This window comes from Taeniopygia guttata, chromosome 13, assembly GCF_048771995.1.
Source record: "Taeniopygia guttata chromosome 13, bTaeGut7.mat, whole genome shotgun sequence".
Taxonomy (NCBI): domain Eukaryota; kingdom Metazoa; phylum Chordata; class Aves; order Passeriformes; family Estrildidae; genus Taeniopygia; species Taeniopygia guttata.
Window position 1 is genome coordinate 6,255,171 of NC_133038.1, and position 18,633 is coordinate 6,273,803.

Genomic DNA, 18,633 nt, shown 5'->3' on the forward strand with positions numbered 1-18,633 from the left:
TTCCCTTCCCTTCCCTTCCCTTCCCTTCCCTTCCCTTCCCTTCCCTTCCCTTCCCTTCCCTTCCCTTCCCTTCCCTTCCCTTCCCTTCCCTTCCCTTCCCTTCCCTTCCCTTCCCTTCCCTTCCCTTCCCTTTCCCTTTCCCTTTCCCTTTCCCTTTCCCTTTCCCTTTCCCTTTCCCTCCCACCTTGGGATAATTGTTGGGGATGTGGCAGCTGGAGACTTTTGCTTCAGTGTTACTTTTGTAAGCAAGATTGGTGTGCAGGAAGAAGAAAGGCAAACATTTCCCCTTTGCCTTTTTGTCTTTGGTCGGAAGGAATGATTTTACTTGCGATGATATTTTATTTTTTTTTTAAACTAAACCTCTGAGAAGTCATATTGCATCTTCCAAACAAACTGCTGAACTCAACTGCTTTTACCAAACGCATGCGAAATTTTCCCCTCAGGATCCTTCGAGGCCCTGGAGTGCCTGCCTTGCAAAACCTGGGGCGGGGAGCAGAGTCACTCCAGAGTGATTTCCATAGGATACCTTTAGACAGAGTGCTTACGTGTATTTATAAGTGCATTCATACACATTTAACACATCAGATTCTCTCTTGGTCTGTTACTGCGCACACCAGGCAGAAGGAAAAACAACCAAGGTATCCAAAGAGCTGCTGCCCAGCTGGTAAACTCTGAAAAAAACCCCAAACCCTCCAAGAGGCAGAGACAGAAGCAGTTTTTATGCCTGGCTTTCTCCTGGCCCTGAATACACGTGGTTGTCTCTTTGTGGTCGTTTCAGATGCCTCAGGAACAGTACCCGCACCGGAGCACCATGCAGACCTCAGAAGGACCCCAGGTATACAAAGTGGGGATTTATGGCTGGAGGAAGAGGTGCCTCTATTTCTTTGTGCTGCTCCTAATGATTTTAATCCTGGTGAACCTTGCTATGACCATCTGGATTCTGAAGGTTATGAACTTCACAATTGTAAGTAGGGGTTACCCTGGAAGGTCTGGGGAAGATGAGGGTGGGTGCTGGTCTTTCTTCTGAGCATGACTTCAGATACAGCTTCAATAATTGGGTGTTTCATTGCCATGGACAGTGCTTTTTGAGAGAGGAGCACATTTACACAATGATCCTCTCTTTCTGCTGGATTTCCAAGCTTAGGAATCAGCTCAGCACTGCAAATCATGTTCCTCTTATCTGCTGTATATGTATATATAACATGTATTTATGTAAACAATACACACCACTCATCCCAACTTTTTAATTATAAAGTGTTTTAAAATTAGTGGAATTGTTTATTTTGAACTTGGATGTGGAATGGGTTTGAGCTGTTCTCTTAGACTTTTTCTGCTTTTCTCTGTGACCAGGAAGACAAGAATCTTGATTTTTTTTTTTTTTTTTTTTTTTTTTTTTTTCCTTTGGTAAAATTCATGGTGGTGTTGATCTGGAAGCTTCATGAAATAAAATAAAATTTACAGGGTATCTCCCTGGCTGTGGTACTTAGGTGGAGCATGTCCTTATCCTTGTATTGCTGTGCTTGGTGCACATCAGTCCTGGAGCAGCTCCCCTTCACTGCACAGACTCCCTGGCCAGGGTTAGCTTTCCACTTCCAGGGCTTGTGAGCCTTTATATATGGCAGATCCTTGTTCTTCACTAGATAATTTGACTATGCAGAGTGAAAATGAAGTTAGGAGTCACCTCTTCTTCAAAGTAGTCATTGCCACCTTGTTCAGATGAGATTATTCATTTTAAGATTGTTTAAGTCTTCAGGAAGAGCCAAGTCTGATGCTTTAATCCTCGTTTTACTTCCTGAGGGATTTGTAAAGCTACTCTTCCCTAGACAACTTTCAAGGACCTTCCCAGCCAGGCTCTGATATGAGCAGCATGTTTGAAGTCTTTTTGGCACTTCCTTCTCTGCTTTGGTCTTGTGCAGTCCCAAACAGCTGTGGCCAGCATTATGGCATTAATTGGCCATGAGAAGTTGAATAAACAACCTCTGGCTCTCTGTACCCAGCAGATAAAACGCTGTGTCAGGGGAACGTGCAGTGTTCATTTTCTCTAACCAGGTTGCTGTCAAGGTGTGCAGAAGATTGCAGTGCCTGTGTGCATAGGGAGTGAGCAATTATAAAGCAGTAATCCACAAAAAGCTCCTGTGAGCAGGCAAAGAGTGGCCAAAGTGGAGCAATTAATGCTTAACCAGACCAGTTGTTTAATCTTATGAAATGGATGCTGTTTTGATACCCATTTCATGCTGAACTATGTTCTTCAGATTAATGGAGTTGAGAAATAGGTGTTTCTGAAGTGGTGGAGGAGTTGATTGTTCAACATACAGGCAGTGCTGTGGGTATCAACCCGAGAACAAAATGAAAGGATTTCAAATTATCACTTTTCAGGAATAAAGCTTTATTTCTTTCTAATTACATAACTTCAGTCCCATGCATTTTGCTAATTGGTGGTGGTCAGTCAGCTCTCTACAGAGTGCTTGGGAAGTCAGGTGAACATCTCTGCTCCTTCTCCATCACTGCCCTCTCACGATGCACTGCACTTTGCAGGCCAGGTGCTGAAGTGCCATCTCCTAGGGATGTGTGCAGAAACCTCCCATTTCCAGCAGCTCTGTCCCCCCACTAGGATACAGACTGGCTTTTGGAGGCACGCACTGATCTTCAATTCCTTGTCTGATTCTGTTTCCTTACTTGCCCTCGGATTACTGGGGATAATTCCAGGGTAAAGTATATTTGTGTATGGCTTAGTTAATTCATATCTACTAATGCTAGTGGATGATGAACAGCATTTGGTGATAAAAACACAGGTGGTGCTGCTGAGTCCTGCAGTGGGAGCAGCTTTATGGTTGTAGGCATGGCCACACTAGTTAGGGTGAGTGTTTCTGGCACAGCCAGTTGGAAATAAATACAAGAACTGGGCATGTAAAATGTGAGTCTTGCCCCAGTATGCCCCCATTCATCTCCTGATCTCCTGCTGCTCCTGCAGCCTCGCCAGCTGCTCTGCAATCCCTCCTGCACCATTCCCTGAGGCTGAGAAATCCACTTGGCTAAGTGAGTTTTTAGAGGCAGACTTTTCTCTCTAAATAACAAACATAGGAAAATTATCAAATGAGCAGATGCAAATATGGAAGAATCTTTAATTTGCTCCTATTCTGATAAGAGGAGCTGAGAGACCTTCTGGGGCAGAGGAGTGATCTGAGTAGTCAGTAAGCAATAGCTGCTGCTTAGCAGGTCTGAGTTAGCCCAGTGCTTGCAGAACAGAAAGGAGAGGAAGGTCTATGTTTCTGTTCTTCTGGAAAATGTAGTATTTCTAGCATCTTCCTGGCCCTGAGCTCTCCTTCCAGAACCTGAGTCTGTTCAACTCCACAGAACAGTCCTGGCGCCTACCAGAATTTAATGATGCTCATTATAGCCAATAAGTGCTCACAGTATTTTAATGAGCACAGCAAACCTGCTCAGGAAAACTCAGGGGTGTTTTAAATGCTGATAGTGGGGAGTGGAGAGTGGAGAAGGCAGAAGGAGATGAAGCAAGACAATCTCAGGATAAAAAAACACCTCATGCTTGCTGTAGCAGTATCCATCCTCTCCACTTCCTTGCCCAGCCCTGATCTCCCTTTCTCTGCCTGCCCTCCTGCTTGTGCTTCTGGAGATAACTCCTATGAAATCAAGCCATAAACTTCCAATCAGTGGCTTTTAACAAGCAAGCATCACTAATTTATTCTAGGTTTTGGTTTTATTTTAATGTCTGTGTGGCTATTGCCTCTTGCACAGGGCTGTCAAAGCAGTGTCACACCTGTGTGGGGACAGCTGGTCCCTGTCTGCTCTGTCCTCTGGCACATTCATTTCTCATGTACTGTTTGATACTTGATTTGTTTTAAAGGCCTTCATCCAGCACAAGCTGTATAAAAAAACAGGCCTAGAGGGGACCTCAAATATCACCTGCCTGCCCTGGTTCCCATAGCCAGGTCCATTTGCTGTGTTCATTTACATCAGGGCTGAGCTGCTCTGGGGCTGCAGGAAGCTCTGGGCAGGCTGTTGCCTTTAAACCTTGCTTGGATTTTTAAGGCAAACCACGGAATGAATCTGGAGCAAAGCCACCAATTTGGTTGAAATCCAAATGTACCCTGAAGGTGGCCTAACCTAATTGAGGTAGAAACCACCACTCAGCACATCCAGCACTGAACTTGCTGCTGGTACTTAGAGAGTGCCCTGCTTCATTCAGATCTTGGACAAGAGTGGTATTAAGTCTGTGGTTTGCACATACTGGGCTTGGGGAAGCGATGTTAATGCCCGTGGGTTGTGTGTGTGACTGAGCCACTCTGTCTGCAGGTCTCACACAGCCACGGCTGCATCCTGCAGTCACAGCAGTGTGGCACAGGGCTCACCTGCAGCTGTGGTGGGCTCAGCCTCCAGCTGTGGTGATCATAATCTCCAGCTGTGGCAGTCTAAACCTCCAGCTGTGCTGCTCTAAACCTCCAGCTGGGGCAGGCTCAACCTTGAGCCGCACAGAGCTTGGCTGAGGTGGGCACAGCCCCTGCATGGGTCTGTAGGTCCCAACTGAATTATGAAGCTGGAATGAGAGCTCTTAACAGCCTTTCTCTTAACAGCCTGGTCCACCTGCATTAGCAGCCAGTGATGCAGCTCTTCAGCAGCAGCATTGCCTGTGACTCTGCATATTGGCATGTGGATATTTTATGCTGCACACCAATGATGTGCTGGGGATCTCTATTTCACCTCTTACTAGTGAGCTTAAAGCATTTTTTTAAAAAGCTTCCTGTTGTATTAGTTTGTGAATATTACAAGAAAAGATGTGCTTCCATAAACACAGTAAACCAATATCCTTATTTTAAGCATTCCAAAGCTAGAAAGCTCTGATAATGGGCAATGACAGTGCACTGACCTCTTTCCACAAGGGTAGCACACAATGCCTGGTATTTTAAATGCTGTTAGGAGTCTGAAGCACTGTCCATTAGTGCCCCTTTATAGCCTGTTAGGCAGCAGGCTGAGCTTCAGACAGGAGAGATGAGGACTGTGTCCTGTTGTGGCTGCATTGAAATACCAAACACCCACCTACTTGTCTGCCCATCAAACCACACAGGACCCTTTGCTTTTCCTTTGCTCTTCCCCGTGTTTCTGTCCACAGCTCCTGTTGCTTGTTATGGATTGTATTGTTTTGGAGAAGGAGCTGTTTGCATATATAGTCTTACATACTGGCAGGCTCTACTAGACTTTAAACTGTAATAAATAGAAAATAATAATATTTTCCCCCAATCAATCTGCAAGGCATGAAATTCCTGGAGAGCTGTCTTCTAAGAATCATCCAAAGGAAAGGCTTCAGATTAGTTTTGTAAATAAAATATTCTGCAATGGAGTGCCTCCATGAGCCAAACTTAACATGTTCCTCCAGACTGGGAGAGCACCATCCCTGGAGATGTTTACAGATGTGCAGCTGTGCTAGTCAGGGACAGGGCTTAGACTGCACTTGGCAGTGCTGGGTTAGTGGTTGGACTCAATGATCTCAGAGGTCTTTTCTGACCTAAATAATTCTGTGACTGCATGTGCTGCTTCCAGGCCTGTGCAGGCTGCTTGTGCCATCTGTGTGTGCAGCTCCACGGGGATGCAGTGGGGAATGGGCAGGCAGTGACCCCTTTCTTCCACCTTCCCTGGGGCACAGACAGGGGGGCTCTTCCCCTCCTGGCCTGTCAGACTCAGCCTGGGGGTCCCTGACCACAGCCCTGCCACCTCTGGGTTCTCCTTCCATAACCACATGAGGTTTGCACCCTTTAGCATGAAGTTCAGCCACGCTTTATTATTTTAATGGAACAGGAACAAATTACTTCAATTGTTCAGTTTTTCCCCCTTTTGTTTTTTTTGTGGTTTTTTTTTTTTTTGGTTTTTTTTTTTTTTTTTTTTTTTTTTTTTTGCCTCAGGCTGCATTCATAGCTGAAGGGTCTGGTTTAGCAACGTTGAATGAAATGTTGGCAATTTAGAGAGACAAAATGCTACTCTGGATAGCACAAATGCTAAATATCATTATTATCTTGCTTTCTTTATTAAAAGTTGCTAGGAAAACTGAGCTTTTAAAATTTGGTTATGAACAGTTATTTCCAATACAATCACTCCCTCTTGTGTGTAAACTACCTGCCACATTTCAATTAGAGGAAAACAGTGGGGTAATAACACAGCAGTAAAGATGGATTAGAGTTAGGAAAGCTCATTGCCCTAGCTGGCAGGATTCTTCTATTAATGATTTAGAGGAATAGACTTTGTTCTGGTTTTTTCTTTTTTTTTTAATCAGAGATTGGCTCAGAAGAAAATGACTGTTCTGTTTATGTTCCCTTTTCATGATTTCTCTGGGGTTTCTTAGGTGCAATGGTAAGGCAAACATGGGAAGGAACTCTGATCAGCTTTCAGCTTCTGCTGGTGCAGCTGTCATCAGTCAGCTAAATTTGGCTGGAGTTAGAATTAATGGTACTGTATCCTTATTGAGGAAAGAGTGAAATTCTTTTTCTTCCCTCTCCCCCTTGCACACACACACATTACAGAATTGTACACTTTCTCATCCTAATTCTTGTTGCTCTTTCTGTAGAACAAGTAATTGTTCTGAGACTGCATGCACGACCCAAGAGCTTTGTGTGTTTCCCTCCTTTCCTCATTCACATGGACTGCATCTTCTGATATAAAGATGTTAATCTTGTAGTGGCCTGACAACACCAGCAGTGCTGTGAGTGATTGTACTATTAAGTGAAGAAGTTCCTATGGGTGAAAACCTTCCTGGCTGGAATTTAGCAGGAATCTTGGCACTGATATCAGTGGATCAAGCTCTTCACTGTAATGCTTTTTATTTGCAGGTTTTTTTACAGCAACTTCTAATTTCTTTCCTCTATGTTGAGGATAAAATGTGCTATGCTTTTCTTTTACTCTTTATTAGACACCTGAATTTCATTCCTGGAGGGCTTCTGTTTCTGCATGAAAAGCAACTGGGATTACTTATCTTTTTTAAAGATACATATAGTACTTTTTGCCTTCACTCATTTGGAGTTTAGAATAATATAGTCAGTTTAAATAGGATGTTGTGTGAAGCTATTTAAAGTTTGACCCCTTCATTGCTGCATCCCCCAGGGCATCAAGGATTTGGTAGTGGTGACTTGTTGAGTTAAAGTGCATCAGTCTCTTCTAGTGTTACACCTTTGAAACATTGGTCTCTCATAATATTTCTTTTTTATTATCCTAATAACCACATTTTCTCAGGCAGTGCAAGCACATAAGGCTTTCTTCATCCTTGTTACCGACAAGTGATGAAAGGTCCCCATATTTTTACCTCTCTGTCTCTACTCTCTGCTGAACCATTGAGTTTTTAGAGGCCTGCCATGGCATTGGATATGCTGACAGATTATGCTGTGGGAGCAAAAGGAATAGTGAAATAATAAGTCTTCTACTCGTGCCACTAACCCAAGCTGCATGTGCTGCACTGCAATCACTTCGGTAACTCTGTGGGTTTTTTCTTTGACAATTGCTCAAGGCAGTCTGTGGGATACAGAGCATTAGGATGGCAGGTTGCCCTTTTGCCTCAAATATTCTGTGTTGGGTTTTACAAGGCACTGAGGTTTATGTGACTGTGCTTCCATCTTGACGGACAGGATTCCAGCTCTCAGTTCTCAGATGTTTCTGAGCTATGTTCCTACTCAAGTCATCTGAGCAGAACTATGCATCCAGGAGAAACAAATATCTCAGACATGTTTAGTCACTGCATTTTTCAGAGGCAGAACAAAGAAGTTTTATTTATTGGTATCTCTACTGTGAAAGAAGCTGCTGCATAAATTCTGTACTTACTGCTCTCCAGGAGGGAAAGATGTTATAAATGTCCCCACAGCAGAGAAATGTTTTATTGGTGCTGTTTTCCTACTGGACACCAGAGAGTTTAGCCCTGATGTGCAGATACTCCGGGACACATCCCTTGGTTATTAGCATGTCTGATTTGGAGGGAACTCAGCGATTCCCGTCTCCTCACACCTGCAGTTCAGTGCATGTGTGCAGGAAGCCACCATCTGCCAGACTTGCTGTGTGGGCCATGCTGAGACTCAGAAACTGGTCTTGTGTTTATCTACAGCAGGAAAATACCTGATGGCATTAAAAATACATGATGGCTTTGTTTGATGTCTCCAAGAACAAAGGGATACAAATAGATGGGGAAGGGAGGAGAGTGGCAGGGATTTGGGTGGTTTGCAATGGGAGGTTGAGCATTTGGGTTTTGGAATAACCCTTCATTTCCAGGCATTTCTGCCTGTCTGCTGGTGCCCCAGGACCCTGCTGTGGTGGGGGGAACACGATGGGAAGGGTTAACACCCAGGAGGAGCTGCTCAGTGTGAGGTGGAATAGCCAGGAGGGCATGGGTGGGCTGTGCAGGGAGTGAGTCATAAACTTTTGATCCCAGATCCTCCCTCCTGCCACCTCCCTCCAGAGGAGATTGTTCTCAGCTTCTTTCATCTGAAGAAATAAGATATTTCATATTAGCATTCATCTCAGTGCCAACAAAAGATCTTCAGACTAGCAGTTCTGAAGCGGAGAGAGATTTGTCTCTTAGAGAACATGTAAAAGGTATTATTATAGATGTGCAAAAGAACAAAAACAAGCTCGCTGCTAAAATGTCGATAATCAGTTAGTTCTCTGAATAGCTTACAACCTGATCCTTCCCCATATTCTCAGAGTGCAGGAGGAGAAATGATTTAATTTGGGAATCCACACAGAAGTGACGTGCCATGCTGAGCCATAGAGTCAGTTTTCTGCTGCTGCTTCTCTTGTTCCTTGAGCTCTTCTTTTTCTTTCTAAGCTTCCCAACATCCCTGCTGAACTCTCTGCACAGCAGAGAGCAATGGCCTTCCAGGCTTTCAAAACCTAGCAGCCACTGCTGGAACAAAAATACAGTTCCTCTGAAGCTCCTGTTGTGCATGGTTGCCTTCAGGCTGAGGTGCTGCTTGGAGTAGCCTCCATGCCTCCTTCCTCTTGTCCTGGAACTGCAAAGCCATCAGCTTTATCAGCTTTTCAGAAAACCTTTCCTGGCATTCTGAGCCCCTGCTGTTGGAGCATAACCATGGAAAGAAAAGGAAGGGAGGTGGCTTTCTCTTAGAACTGTAAATGGCTGAGGAGAGTCTGAAATACTGAGGAGCAGAAATCTTCCTGTGCTTTGTGTGGAGCTGGGTCCTGCCTGTTCAGTGGGATGAGCTTGTGTTTGGCTAAAAAAAGGTAAAAGAGAAGTGCCCTATTCTTCCCACAGTTGTGCATTTACTTTTTTACCTTCTGCAAGTGTCTTCTGCTGTGATGACTGAGGGGTTTGAGGCCAGAACTGCGGAGTCTGTGCAGAGTCTGTCTCTCCCCTCCTCAGGGGGGGAAATATTATCCCTCTATTAGCTCTTCTCCACTCCCATGCCTCATTTGATAGATGCATTTAAAATACGTGCTGCCATTTCCTGTGCCTGTTCTTCCAGAGCTCTGCAGTGGAGATGAGCTTGAATATATCACTCAAATTCATCATAGCTTGAGTTTTAGTTCTGGCCATTTCCACTTCAATTGCATCTTCCCCTGAACCCATCCTGCCTCCGCTGCCATGGCCAGCAGCAAGATGGACTGAGGTAATTATTTGTATTTTGGCCTGTTTCTGAGGGACTGCACTCCAGTGCACTTGCATGAAGGACAGCCTATTAGCACTGAAATGATGTGGTTGCAGCCAGACTTAGAGAAGAGGAATAGATTCACGCAGGTAATTCAGCCTTAACCTCTTGAGTTCTCATTACTTTGCGTCCACTCAGTGCTACTGCCCACCTCTATCCTTTCTAAATGAGATCCAGGAAGTAAAAGAGAAATTATGGCAATTTTCTATATGAAATTTGTGATTATTTGCATTTAATTAAAGGCTTCTCTTGGGAAAATGAAGGGCAGCTTAACCTCAGAGAAGCCTCTACATCTCTAGTAATTGCTTCTAATTGAAGTGCTTTGAGTTTCCATCCCACCACAAGAAAAGGAAAAAAAAAAAAACCTCAAACCTGAAAAGTTCACTCCCACACATAGGGTCCCTGAAAATTATTTTATCCTTGCGCAATTAAGGTGACTGAGGGTCCTCACAAATGATTCTTCAGTGTGGGCTAACCAGCTAAAATTAAAGTTTCATTACTGCAAAGGCTGGTTTGTGGTGCGCTGACGAGAAATCCAAGGCACAGCCCATATTCCTGAGCTGCTGTGCTGACAGACACAGGGGTGCAGGTGCACATCTTCTGCCTAAATGGTGGTTCTGCTTTTCTACACTTTTTTTACATCCGGTAGTATTTTGCTTATTTTTGGTGAAACCTTTTTGGCTCAGTGTGTCCTATGAAACCCAGGAGAGGCGTTCTCTCAGCTGGAGGTGTGCAGTGCTAATCAGCAGGAGAGCTTTTGGGGTTAGGAACATCTTGGACATTTTCCTGCATCTCCACCTGTGTGAGCCTCAGTTTTTGATGCTGCAAAAAGTGTATCCTTCTCATAGCATCTCCATTCCCTGGGCATCCTGGCACATGGAGTGTGTCCCTAGAGCAGGGGTGGCATTTTATAACCACCCATCCCTGGCACAGGCATTTGGAACCAGCCCTGCTCTGCCCAGGGTTGTGGTGCCCAGGTCAGTGGTACTGGGGGCTGTGGTGTGCCTGAGGGTCTCCTGTCTGGGGAGAGGAGCCTGTCACCTCATGATAAAGCCACCACCTCCACTCAAGCAGCACTTCCATGAATTAAATTCTGCCTAATTACAACTATCAGCATTTCCGTGCAGCTCCTGGCAGTGACTTCTCTGCTTGCACCCTTTGGTGCTGTTAAAGCCCTCCTTGTGTTGTGGGTCTGAAAACAGGCCTGACATAAATAAAAGTTTGTATGTTGTAGCAGCAAACATGGCCATATTCTGCTGGTTATTCTTTCCACTGAAACACCAAAGTTGGGAAACATCAGAGTGTTCTGCTTTCCTGTGTTCTCACCTTGTTCATTAATGCCTGGTATCACACAGGTGAGCAGCAATGTGCATCTGATTTCTGCTCTTTATTTTCCTTAAGGTTCTCTTTAATTTACACAGAGATACAGAAAATCTCTAGATGGACTGAAATCTGTTAGAGTGATCTCTGAGATGGCTGTGGGTGATGTCAGAAACGGGAGCATCGTTGTTTGTCTTTTTGTTTGAAGTTGCATCTGCAGGTAAACACATGAAAACATTTGTGACCTGCCTCTCTTAACTTCTTAGCAAGCAAACATGCTTAGAAAAGTACACCTCTTCATTTCAATAATAAGGAAAAAAATGTTTTAATTCTTTATGCAGAGTCCTGAGGTACTTGTATTTCGTGTAGGTGCAAGTCATATAGACGTGTGTAGGTGCTGATTTTGATTCAGATTATTTAATAGGGTGGTATTGTTTCTGACAACAAATATTAATCTTTCAAAACAAGACATTAGAGAATTTTGTTCTAGGAAATGGGGAAATCAAATGCCTTTTATAGTCTTTATTTTCTCTAGTATAGTAGAAAGGGAACTCCTTCTAGTTACATATTTGTGCTAGTTACACAAACCACTTCTGAATCAAGCACTTATTTACAGGGAGATGTCATCAGCAGAGACTGGTGGAAGGCTTGCAGCAATGCCTTGAGCCTTGTGAAGGGGAGGAAATTCAGCCTGAGCAGCTGATGGCTGAGTTGTGGAAATACCAGGTGGATTTAGAAAACTCCTTTGTCTAGAAGGGAGAACAATTCACTTCACCAGCAGGTATAGATTGAAAGGCAAATTTCATCTTTATTTGAAGTTTCCTATTGACCAAAGATATTTGTCTTTGTTGGTATGATAAAGGATTCAGCCTTGTGCTTTGCCCAAGAAGCAGACTGAATGTTAGAAAGCTGATGTGTTTAATTCTTTTCTTCTTCCCAGTGGAGCTACATTTACTGCCATTACACCTTTTTTCTAATAGGAAGCTTTTGTGCAGAACAGTTTGCCTTGTCAGTCCTTTTTATATTGAGCTGAGAAATGAGGAGCTTTTACATATTCAGGGTTGAAATAACAATATAGGAAGGCTGAGGCCAGTAAAGACCCTTTTGTTCTTGCCACGTCAGGAGCTGGGGCATCCTCAGCTCTTGTCCCACCACCACTGTGGTCACTTTCCATCCTCCCAGCTGCCAGCCAGGGCAGCTCATAACAAATTTGCACTCACAAAAATGGCATTGAAAGATTTCCCTGCAGGAGCAAACTGCACAAGGGAACAGCTTCCAACTTGAGGGCAGAAATCTGTGCTGTAGGTGGGGTCAGAACCTGGGGTGGGAAGGCAGTGAATTCCAGTTTTGCTTGTAAATTCTGCTAAACAGACATGGAGTGGCCAGTCAGTTGTTGCACGACTCAGTTCTCCTCTTGCAGGGATGTAAATGGGTGGCATCAAGTTGGGGTTGTACAGTTACAAGTGAGGGAAGAACAGGCTGGTAGCATAGAGCTCCAGAAGACAACTGCAAAGGACAGGGATTAAACTTTGAAATATGGACAGTGTCTGGGCAATTGCAAAGAAGAGTCTGTCCTGGTTTGGAGGTTTTTTTCCTCCCTCATAGGCAATAGATGAGACTGTTGCTCTGGGTTGGCAATAATCTGCAGGGTGACACGTTAAATGGGTTTCACTCACCTATTAAGTTTGTCAGTTTAAAACAAATACATAGATACTGTGAGGATTTATGCAGTACAGAACATATACAAAGCCCAAGAGAGCTCTGCAGACAGAAATATCTGGAAAAAAATAATACAAATCCATGCTATGAAGTCTTGCAGAAACAGGCTTCCAGTTTTGGAAACATGGCAGAGGAACCTGGAAATGGTGGACAATTACACCCCTGTAAATGAGAGTAAACTAATCAGTTTTGCACATTTCTCTTTTTTTTTCCTCACTGCATGTTTTCCTATTCTTGAAATGAATCCATCCAGTAAGAAATGTGAAGTTAAAAGGCTGGACTCTCTGCTCAGTCACAGTTCTCCCTGATGCTCATGTTGGCTGAACTGCTCACTGAGAGCCGGCGTGGAGAGATGATGAGATCCATGGTGGGGAAATGCCCACCATCCATCCAAAACATTTTCAGCAGCAGCACTGGGAAGGGAATACACTGGTGCAATCTGTAGCTCTTGTTTCTGTTTTAAGGTCTCTAATGAGCCATGTGTGCACTGCATTTCACCCTGGGAAATCCCACTGAAATCTGGCACTCGCATTTCATTTCTTACGCTGCTATATTTAGGGCAGAAAGCAGATCTCCCAGCGTGGCTCCTTCTGGCTTCTAGAAACCCTGCAAAGTGTCTTAGTAATATACACTAATTGCTTACCAAAGCTGCCAGCTCCCTGTGAAAATCCTTTCAAAAGTTGGGAAGTAGAAGCAGAGCTGTTGCCTGCATTTTGTGCAGGCACGTGGCAGTAGCCGGTGTCTGTGCCATGAGGATGAGGGACAGATGACCTCGATGGATGTGATGTTGTCTTCATTACTCACAATGAGTGTGAGGGGTCGCACTCAAACAGTTTTTCTGCCCCTCCATTTTCATTCTGTGGTTGAGGAGTCCAATCAGACGTGTCTCCTTTGAGTTTTAATGAGTGAATTTGATATTTCTTAAACCTGCAGTCAGAGGCAGTCTCAGAGCATACATATTCCCTTCCTCTGATGTACTTATTTTTAATAAGTTCCCATCTTTCTTGACCTTAGTTCCACTAAAAGTCATTCACATCCATGCCAAGTCAGGCATTCAGCATCATCCTGTTATAATCAAAGGAATGGACCTCTCTGTTCAATACAATCTCTTTCCTGTGCTGAGGCCTGCCAGCCCAGCTCTACCCAGGCACCTGCAGTTGGAGTGAAGTGGTAAAGAAATCTGGTGCCATGCTGTTTTTCTGTTGTGGGTAGGAGGGCGAAGCAATACATGTCAGTATTAGCAGTGTAAGGTGAGAATGTGGTATTTTTATATTCTGATACTTGGAGAAATATTTCAGGTATTTCATAGCCTTTCCATACTTGTCTATATAGGAAAAAAAATCTTTAAAACTGAAGAATAATGGAGTGACTACAGTTTGGTAGAAATGACATTCAAAATCTACTAAATTAAGCAGAGAACATGTCCATCCCAGCAGATTTCTGTTATCTTTCACAGTTCTTTGATAGGGATATTATTTTTCTGTAATCACTCAAAAAGATGGCTGGATATTTTTTTCTATTAAATTCTGAAGGACTTGAACCTTTTCTGGCTTACCTTTGCTATTTTTCATGTTTATATACAACAGTACAATGCATCAGCATTTTTATACATTTCCCATATAAAAATGAGCCATGTTTATAGAGGCTGTCAGACTTTCTATTCCACAGAATAACTGGAGCATCGCTGTAAGTTGACACCAGCCTAAAAATCACATATAGTTGCTGAAAAGTCTTATTTTATGGCCCTGTTGCTGTTTAATAGCTAAGCTGTGCCCATTTCTTAATTTACCATCTCTGTCCAGGAGTGCATTGGTGTCGGGGGATGCTCTGCAGAGGTTCCAGGGTGGCTCTGCTGTTTTTGTGGGTGCCCTGATCAGCAAAGCTGCCTGTTGGGTGAGGAGCTGGCCAAGCTGTGATAATTAACTGGTGAGGTAAACCACTCTACACTGCTTTAACCTTCTTTCAGCAGGTTTCTCCTACCAGGCACTGGAATATAAAATGATTACTTTTTTTCTCTCTCTCCACAGTATTTAGCCTCAGGAGATTTTGGATAGGTTTTGGCTATTACAGACACAGTAAATGCCTAGCTGGAAGCTATCTGGTTTTCATAACCTTAAGGTATTTAGGAATTATAAAAGCTTAATGGATTTTTTGCCTTTTTTTTCTTTTCCTCCTTTTCTTTTTTTCTATTTTTTTTTTAGGACACTAGCTCCAAGAGCTGAAGGCACTGCTTGCCTTTCAGGTAAATTCCATTCAGGATGATAAATTATGGCTGAACTGAACCAAAATGTTCCTAATGGCCCTGGTCAAAAGGCCTATTACAGGATGTCTAACTCACTTAAATTCCTTTTGGCTTTAAATTGTTAATGATTAGGTGTTTTAGGGCTAAAGTGATACACACTTAAAGGGCACTTTGCTTTAAGGTTAGCCAAGTTGAGCACATCAAGTGAGGGACACAGATTCACTTGAGTGACCTTCAGGCAGAGAAATCAGGATGTTGTCTCTACAGGTGGGTGATTTTGAGGGAATATTTGCAGGACACCAGGCAGGCAGGTCTGTGGAAAAGGAAGCAGAGGAACATTCTGGAGCAGAGAGGAACAGCAGCTTTGGCCAGCCCTGGTGGTTTTTAAATTGCACTTTTGACATTGCAGAGGGAAAGTTTATTTGTCTTTGGCTATGACATTTGGAGAACTAAACGTTCAGTGATGTCAAAGGTGTTTTCCCAAAGGAGCAGCTGGTCAGCTGTAAGGCACCAGTCCTGTGCTGACTGCAGTTCCTTGGGTCTCAGTGTGGTTTTACAGCAGTGAAGGTGCCAAACCTGTCTGGTAATCACAAAGGTTTGGATCCTGCCCAGTCCTGTGCTGCTGACCAGTGAGCAGTGCCATGTGTTTATCTGAAAGGATGTGCAGTTATGTTGTAGAAATCCCTTCAGCATTGTCAGCTTTAGGAACTTCTCAATTTCATAGATTTTTCAAGTCTCCTGACAGAGAATCACAGAAAATTCCAAGTCACTTCACACAGGCACTTATGGGACCTGGGTACTCATAGCAGCCTTGCTCACATGGATATTAATTTTCAGTTTGGCTTTTCTTAATTCATGGATGAGTTTATTAGAATTGAGTTTTGCTTTCTGATCCTTTTCCCTGAGAATTATCAGCACACAGATTCAGCAGCTGCACACGCTGCCTTCTGCTCAGGCAAAATCAGAGGTGACCTGAAGATCCAGTCCCTGGATCAGACTCACACTCACCTTCCTTTATCCAGGGCTTTGGTTCAGGGCCAGCAAGCAGCACATGCAGGAAAAAATGCCAAGCAGAAATACCAGGAGTGGCCCCCTAATAAAACATATGCCCATGCAGAGTTGGCTTGCAGAAAAAGCTGAAAGGATATTTTCCAAAATACCCACTTTGCTCCTCGGGCTGCACAGTCAGCTTGCAGGCATCCAGGACCATAACACTGCCATCTTCTGACATTTTTATTGCAAAATAAATGATGAATTCTTTATAAATTTCAAAATACCCTTTTTCCTTTGGTTTTTCCCCTCTTGGTGATGCAGCTCCTCGCTGGGGAGTTTAAGCAAACATTGTTCCCAGCTTGTTTGGGATGCTGTTAATGGGAATTCCTGGCTCAATGCGTTGCAGACGTCTGGCTCCTCCAGAATGTTTCTAATCCCTGCTGTGTCGCTTCCCCTTTGATATCTGATGAGTCAGCAGGTCTTTAATTGCTCTTCCTCCTAGCAGGGAGTTCTCTCCCTCAATACATTAAATATTTGATTGCCCCAGGTCTCCAGGCAGAGCAGGGCACACAGGGGGATGTACAGCTGCTGGAGCAGAGCCTGTTGCCCTTGCAGACAGTGAGTTTGGCAGCTCAGCCCGAGGCCATGCCTGGGAGACCTCACCTGGAGCCCGGGGGGACCACGGGGGTCTGAGCAGGCCGGGTGCTTTGGGGTGCTGGGAGGCATTTTGGGCTGGCAGCAGCTGTGCTCAGTAAGGCTTGATGCATGAGAGTCTGCACATCACCAGGGAGGCCCCTGCATGGCCAGGAGGCAATGTGGCCACATGTCCTGCAGCTGCCAAAACTCCTTTTTTTTTTTTTTTTTTTTAAAGCAGCAATGCAGAGATACCCACTGGAATACTGCTGTGCTTGCTGGATTGTGGAGTGTGTCTTCAGGGACATAGTAAGATGGGCTATTATAGCAGTAAAATTATCTTCTGGTCATTTTCTTGGATATTATGCATGTATTTCACACTCAGTGAGCTGAAATAAGGAGTTTTAATCGTGTTTTCCAAATGTTTTAAATGAATGTACCATGTAGGGACAGTCTCTGTGCCTTGCAGAAGGAAGCCTGGCTTCCAGGTGGGGCTGATCCCTGGGCAGAGTTGGGTTTTCAGCCTTGCAGGTGGCTCCTTGAGGGGGGAAATCCAGTGCAGCATTCACAAGCATGCTCAGAAATGTGGGATTTGCTGGTGGCTGCTGGCTCCCCGCTCTGGGAGAGCTGCACACGCTGTGTGTGGGAGTGTGCAGAATCACACTGGGGGAAAGCAGCAGCAGTCCTGAGCATTGTCAGCAGTGCAGGCTTGAGGCAGGGGCTGCAGTGCAGTCTGTGGAGGAGAATTTCCCAAATGTGCCTCTCTGCACCTGCCTTTGGGCTTCCTCTTGCTCTGAAGTCCCAGAGCCTCCGTGGTGCTGGTGGGGCCTGGAGTTGTGTTGGGAGTAGAGCAGGAAGAAAGGCTGAGAAATGCAGCCAGCAGCGTGCACTTCGCACACACATTCCATCACTTCATCCCTGGTGGGTGCCACTGGAGAGAAGAAAGACCTTGGTGGGGATAATGGGGGAAGGAAGAGCCCTACAGCCTCACTTTGTTAATCCTATTAGCCTGGTCCTAATGTAAGAGAAGCTGCTGCAGTGCACATGCTCAGGCAATGACTTGAAAAAAATCACACAAGTTTCCCTCCCACCGAGTCAAAGAGAAGCAATCTCACTCCCACTGAAATGAAGTAAATGTAGCTTCTATTAGAGCAGAGCAGTGAGCACCAGAACTATCATTTTGTAGAGCAGACCTTTTAAACAGAGCTTCAGATTAAGAAAAATAGGTGCAGAATAAAATTCTGTCCTGAAGGAAAGTTGGCAGTACTGCAGCAGTGAGACAGAGGAGCCCTACGAATACATAAGTGGTGTTTTCCCACATTATTCAAAGTGCCCACTTGCTGAGCAAGTGGAGCAGCAAGTTCTGGGCAGATGAGGAATGGGGAGAGAACAGTCCATCCACACGGAGCCTTGACTTCTGCCAGGCTGTTAATATCAGGGATGTCTGTGACCTTCCAGTCAAGCAGGGGAGAATAACTCTTCAACAGTCAGGTTCAATCCAGCTAATGTTTCCAAGATTAAATGCATACTTGCAGACTAGATCCAATTGCCAGTTTTGAACCCTTCCTGTCCATACAATTTTCAGCATTCAGGCTGCTGCAGGTTTTGAGCTGTGGTGCTGTATACAAGGAAAGAGCTGGCAAGAAGTGTGGGAGAGCTTGAGAGGCTTCCTTTGCTCTGAGCAGTGCAGAAAATCCCCACTGTGATGCCTGGAGAGAACCATCCTGTGCCTCAGTATCTGCATTCTGCAGGTGCCCTCCAGGTGGGACATGCCCTTGTGTCCCTTCAGCCTCGTCCAGCTCTCCAGGAGCTCAATCCCGGGGGTTCTGCAGGGCTGTGGAATGTGGCTGAACAGCCTTCAGGGATGAGATTGGCCATTGTGGCACTGTGGCACTGCAAGGCTTTATTTTTGAAGGATACCACTTAGAGATTTGACCAATATCTTCATTCAAGGAAACCAGTTGATGGTCCAGCCCTGCCTAAAGGTAGTAGAGCACACAAGGAAAGCTTGGTGACTGCCAGCTTTTACAGCACTAATACACACTCTGTTCTAGATTGGAAAATCAGGGAGTT

At 44.5% G+C, this 18,633-nt stretch overlaps 1 protein-coding gene across 12 annotated transcripts in view; it reads left to right on the forward strand.

The window, feature by feature from the left end:
* Positions 1-18,633, forward strand: part of SGCD (sarcoglycan delta) — a 308,895-nt gene that overhangs the window by 179,561 nt on the left and 110,701 nt on the right. For 8 of the 12 annotated variants that reach the window (XM_072935307.1, XM_072935308.1, XM_002198133.7 and 5 more), the window contains one exon: positions 779-964. In XM_072935307.1, the coding sequence (XP_072791408.1) occupies positions 779-964 (186 nt within the window). The remainder of the gene's footprint in view (positions 1-778; positions 965-18,633) is intronic. The other 4 variants (XM_072935312.1, XM_072935311.1, XM_072935313.1 and 1 more) reach the window with 1 other exon arrangement.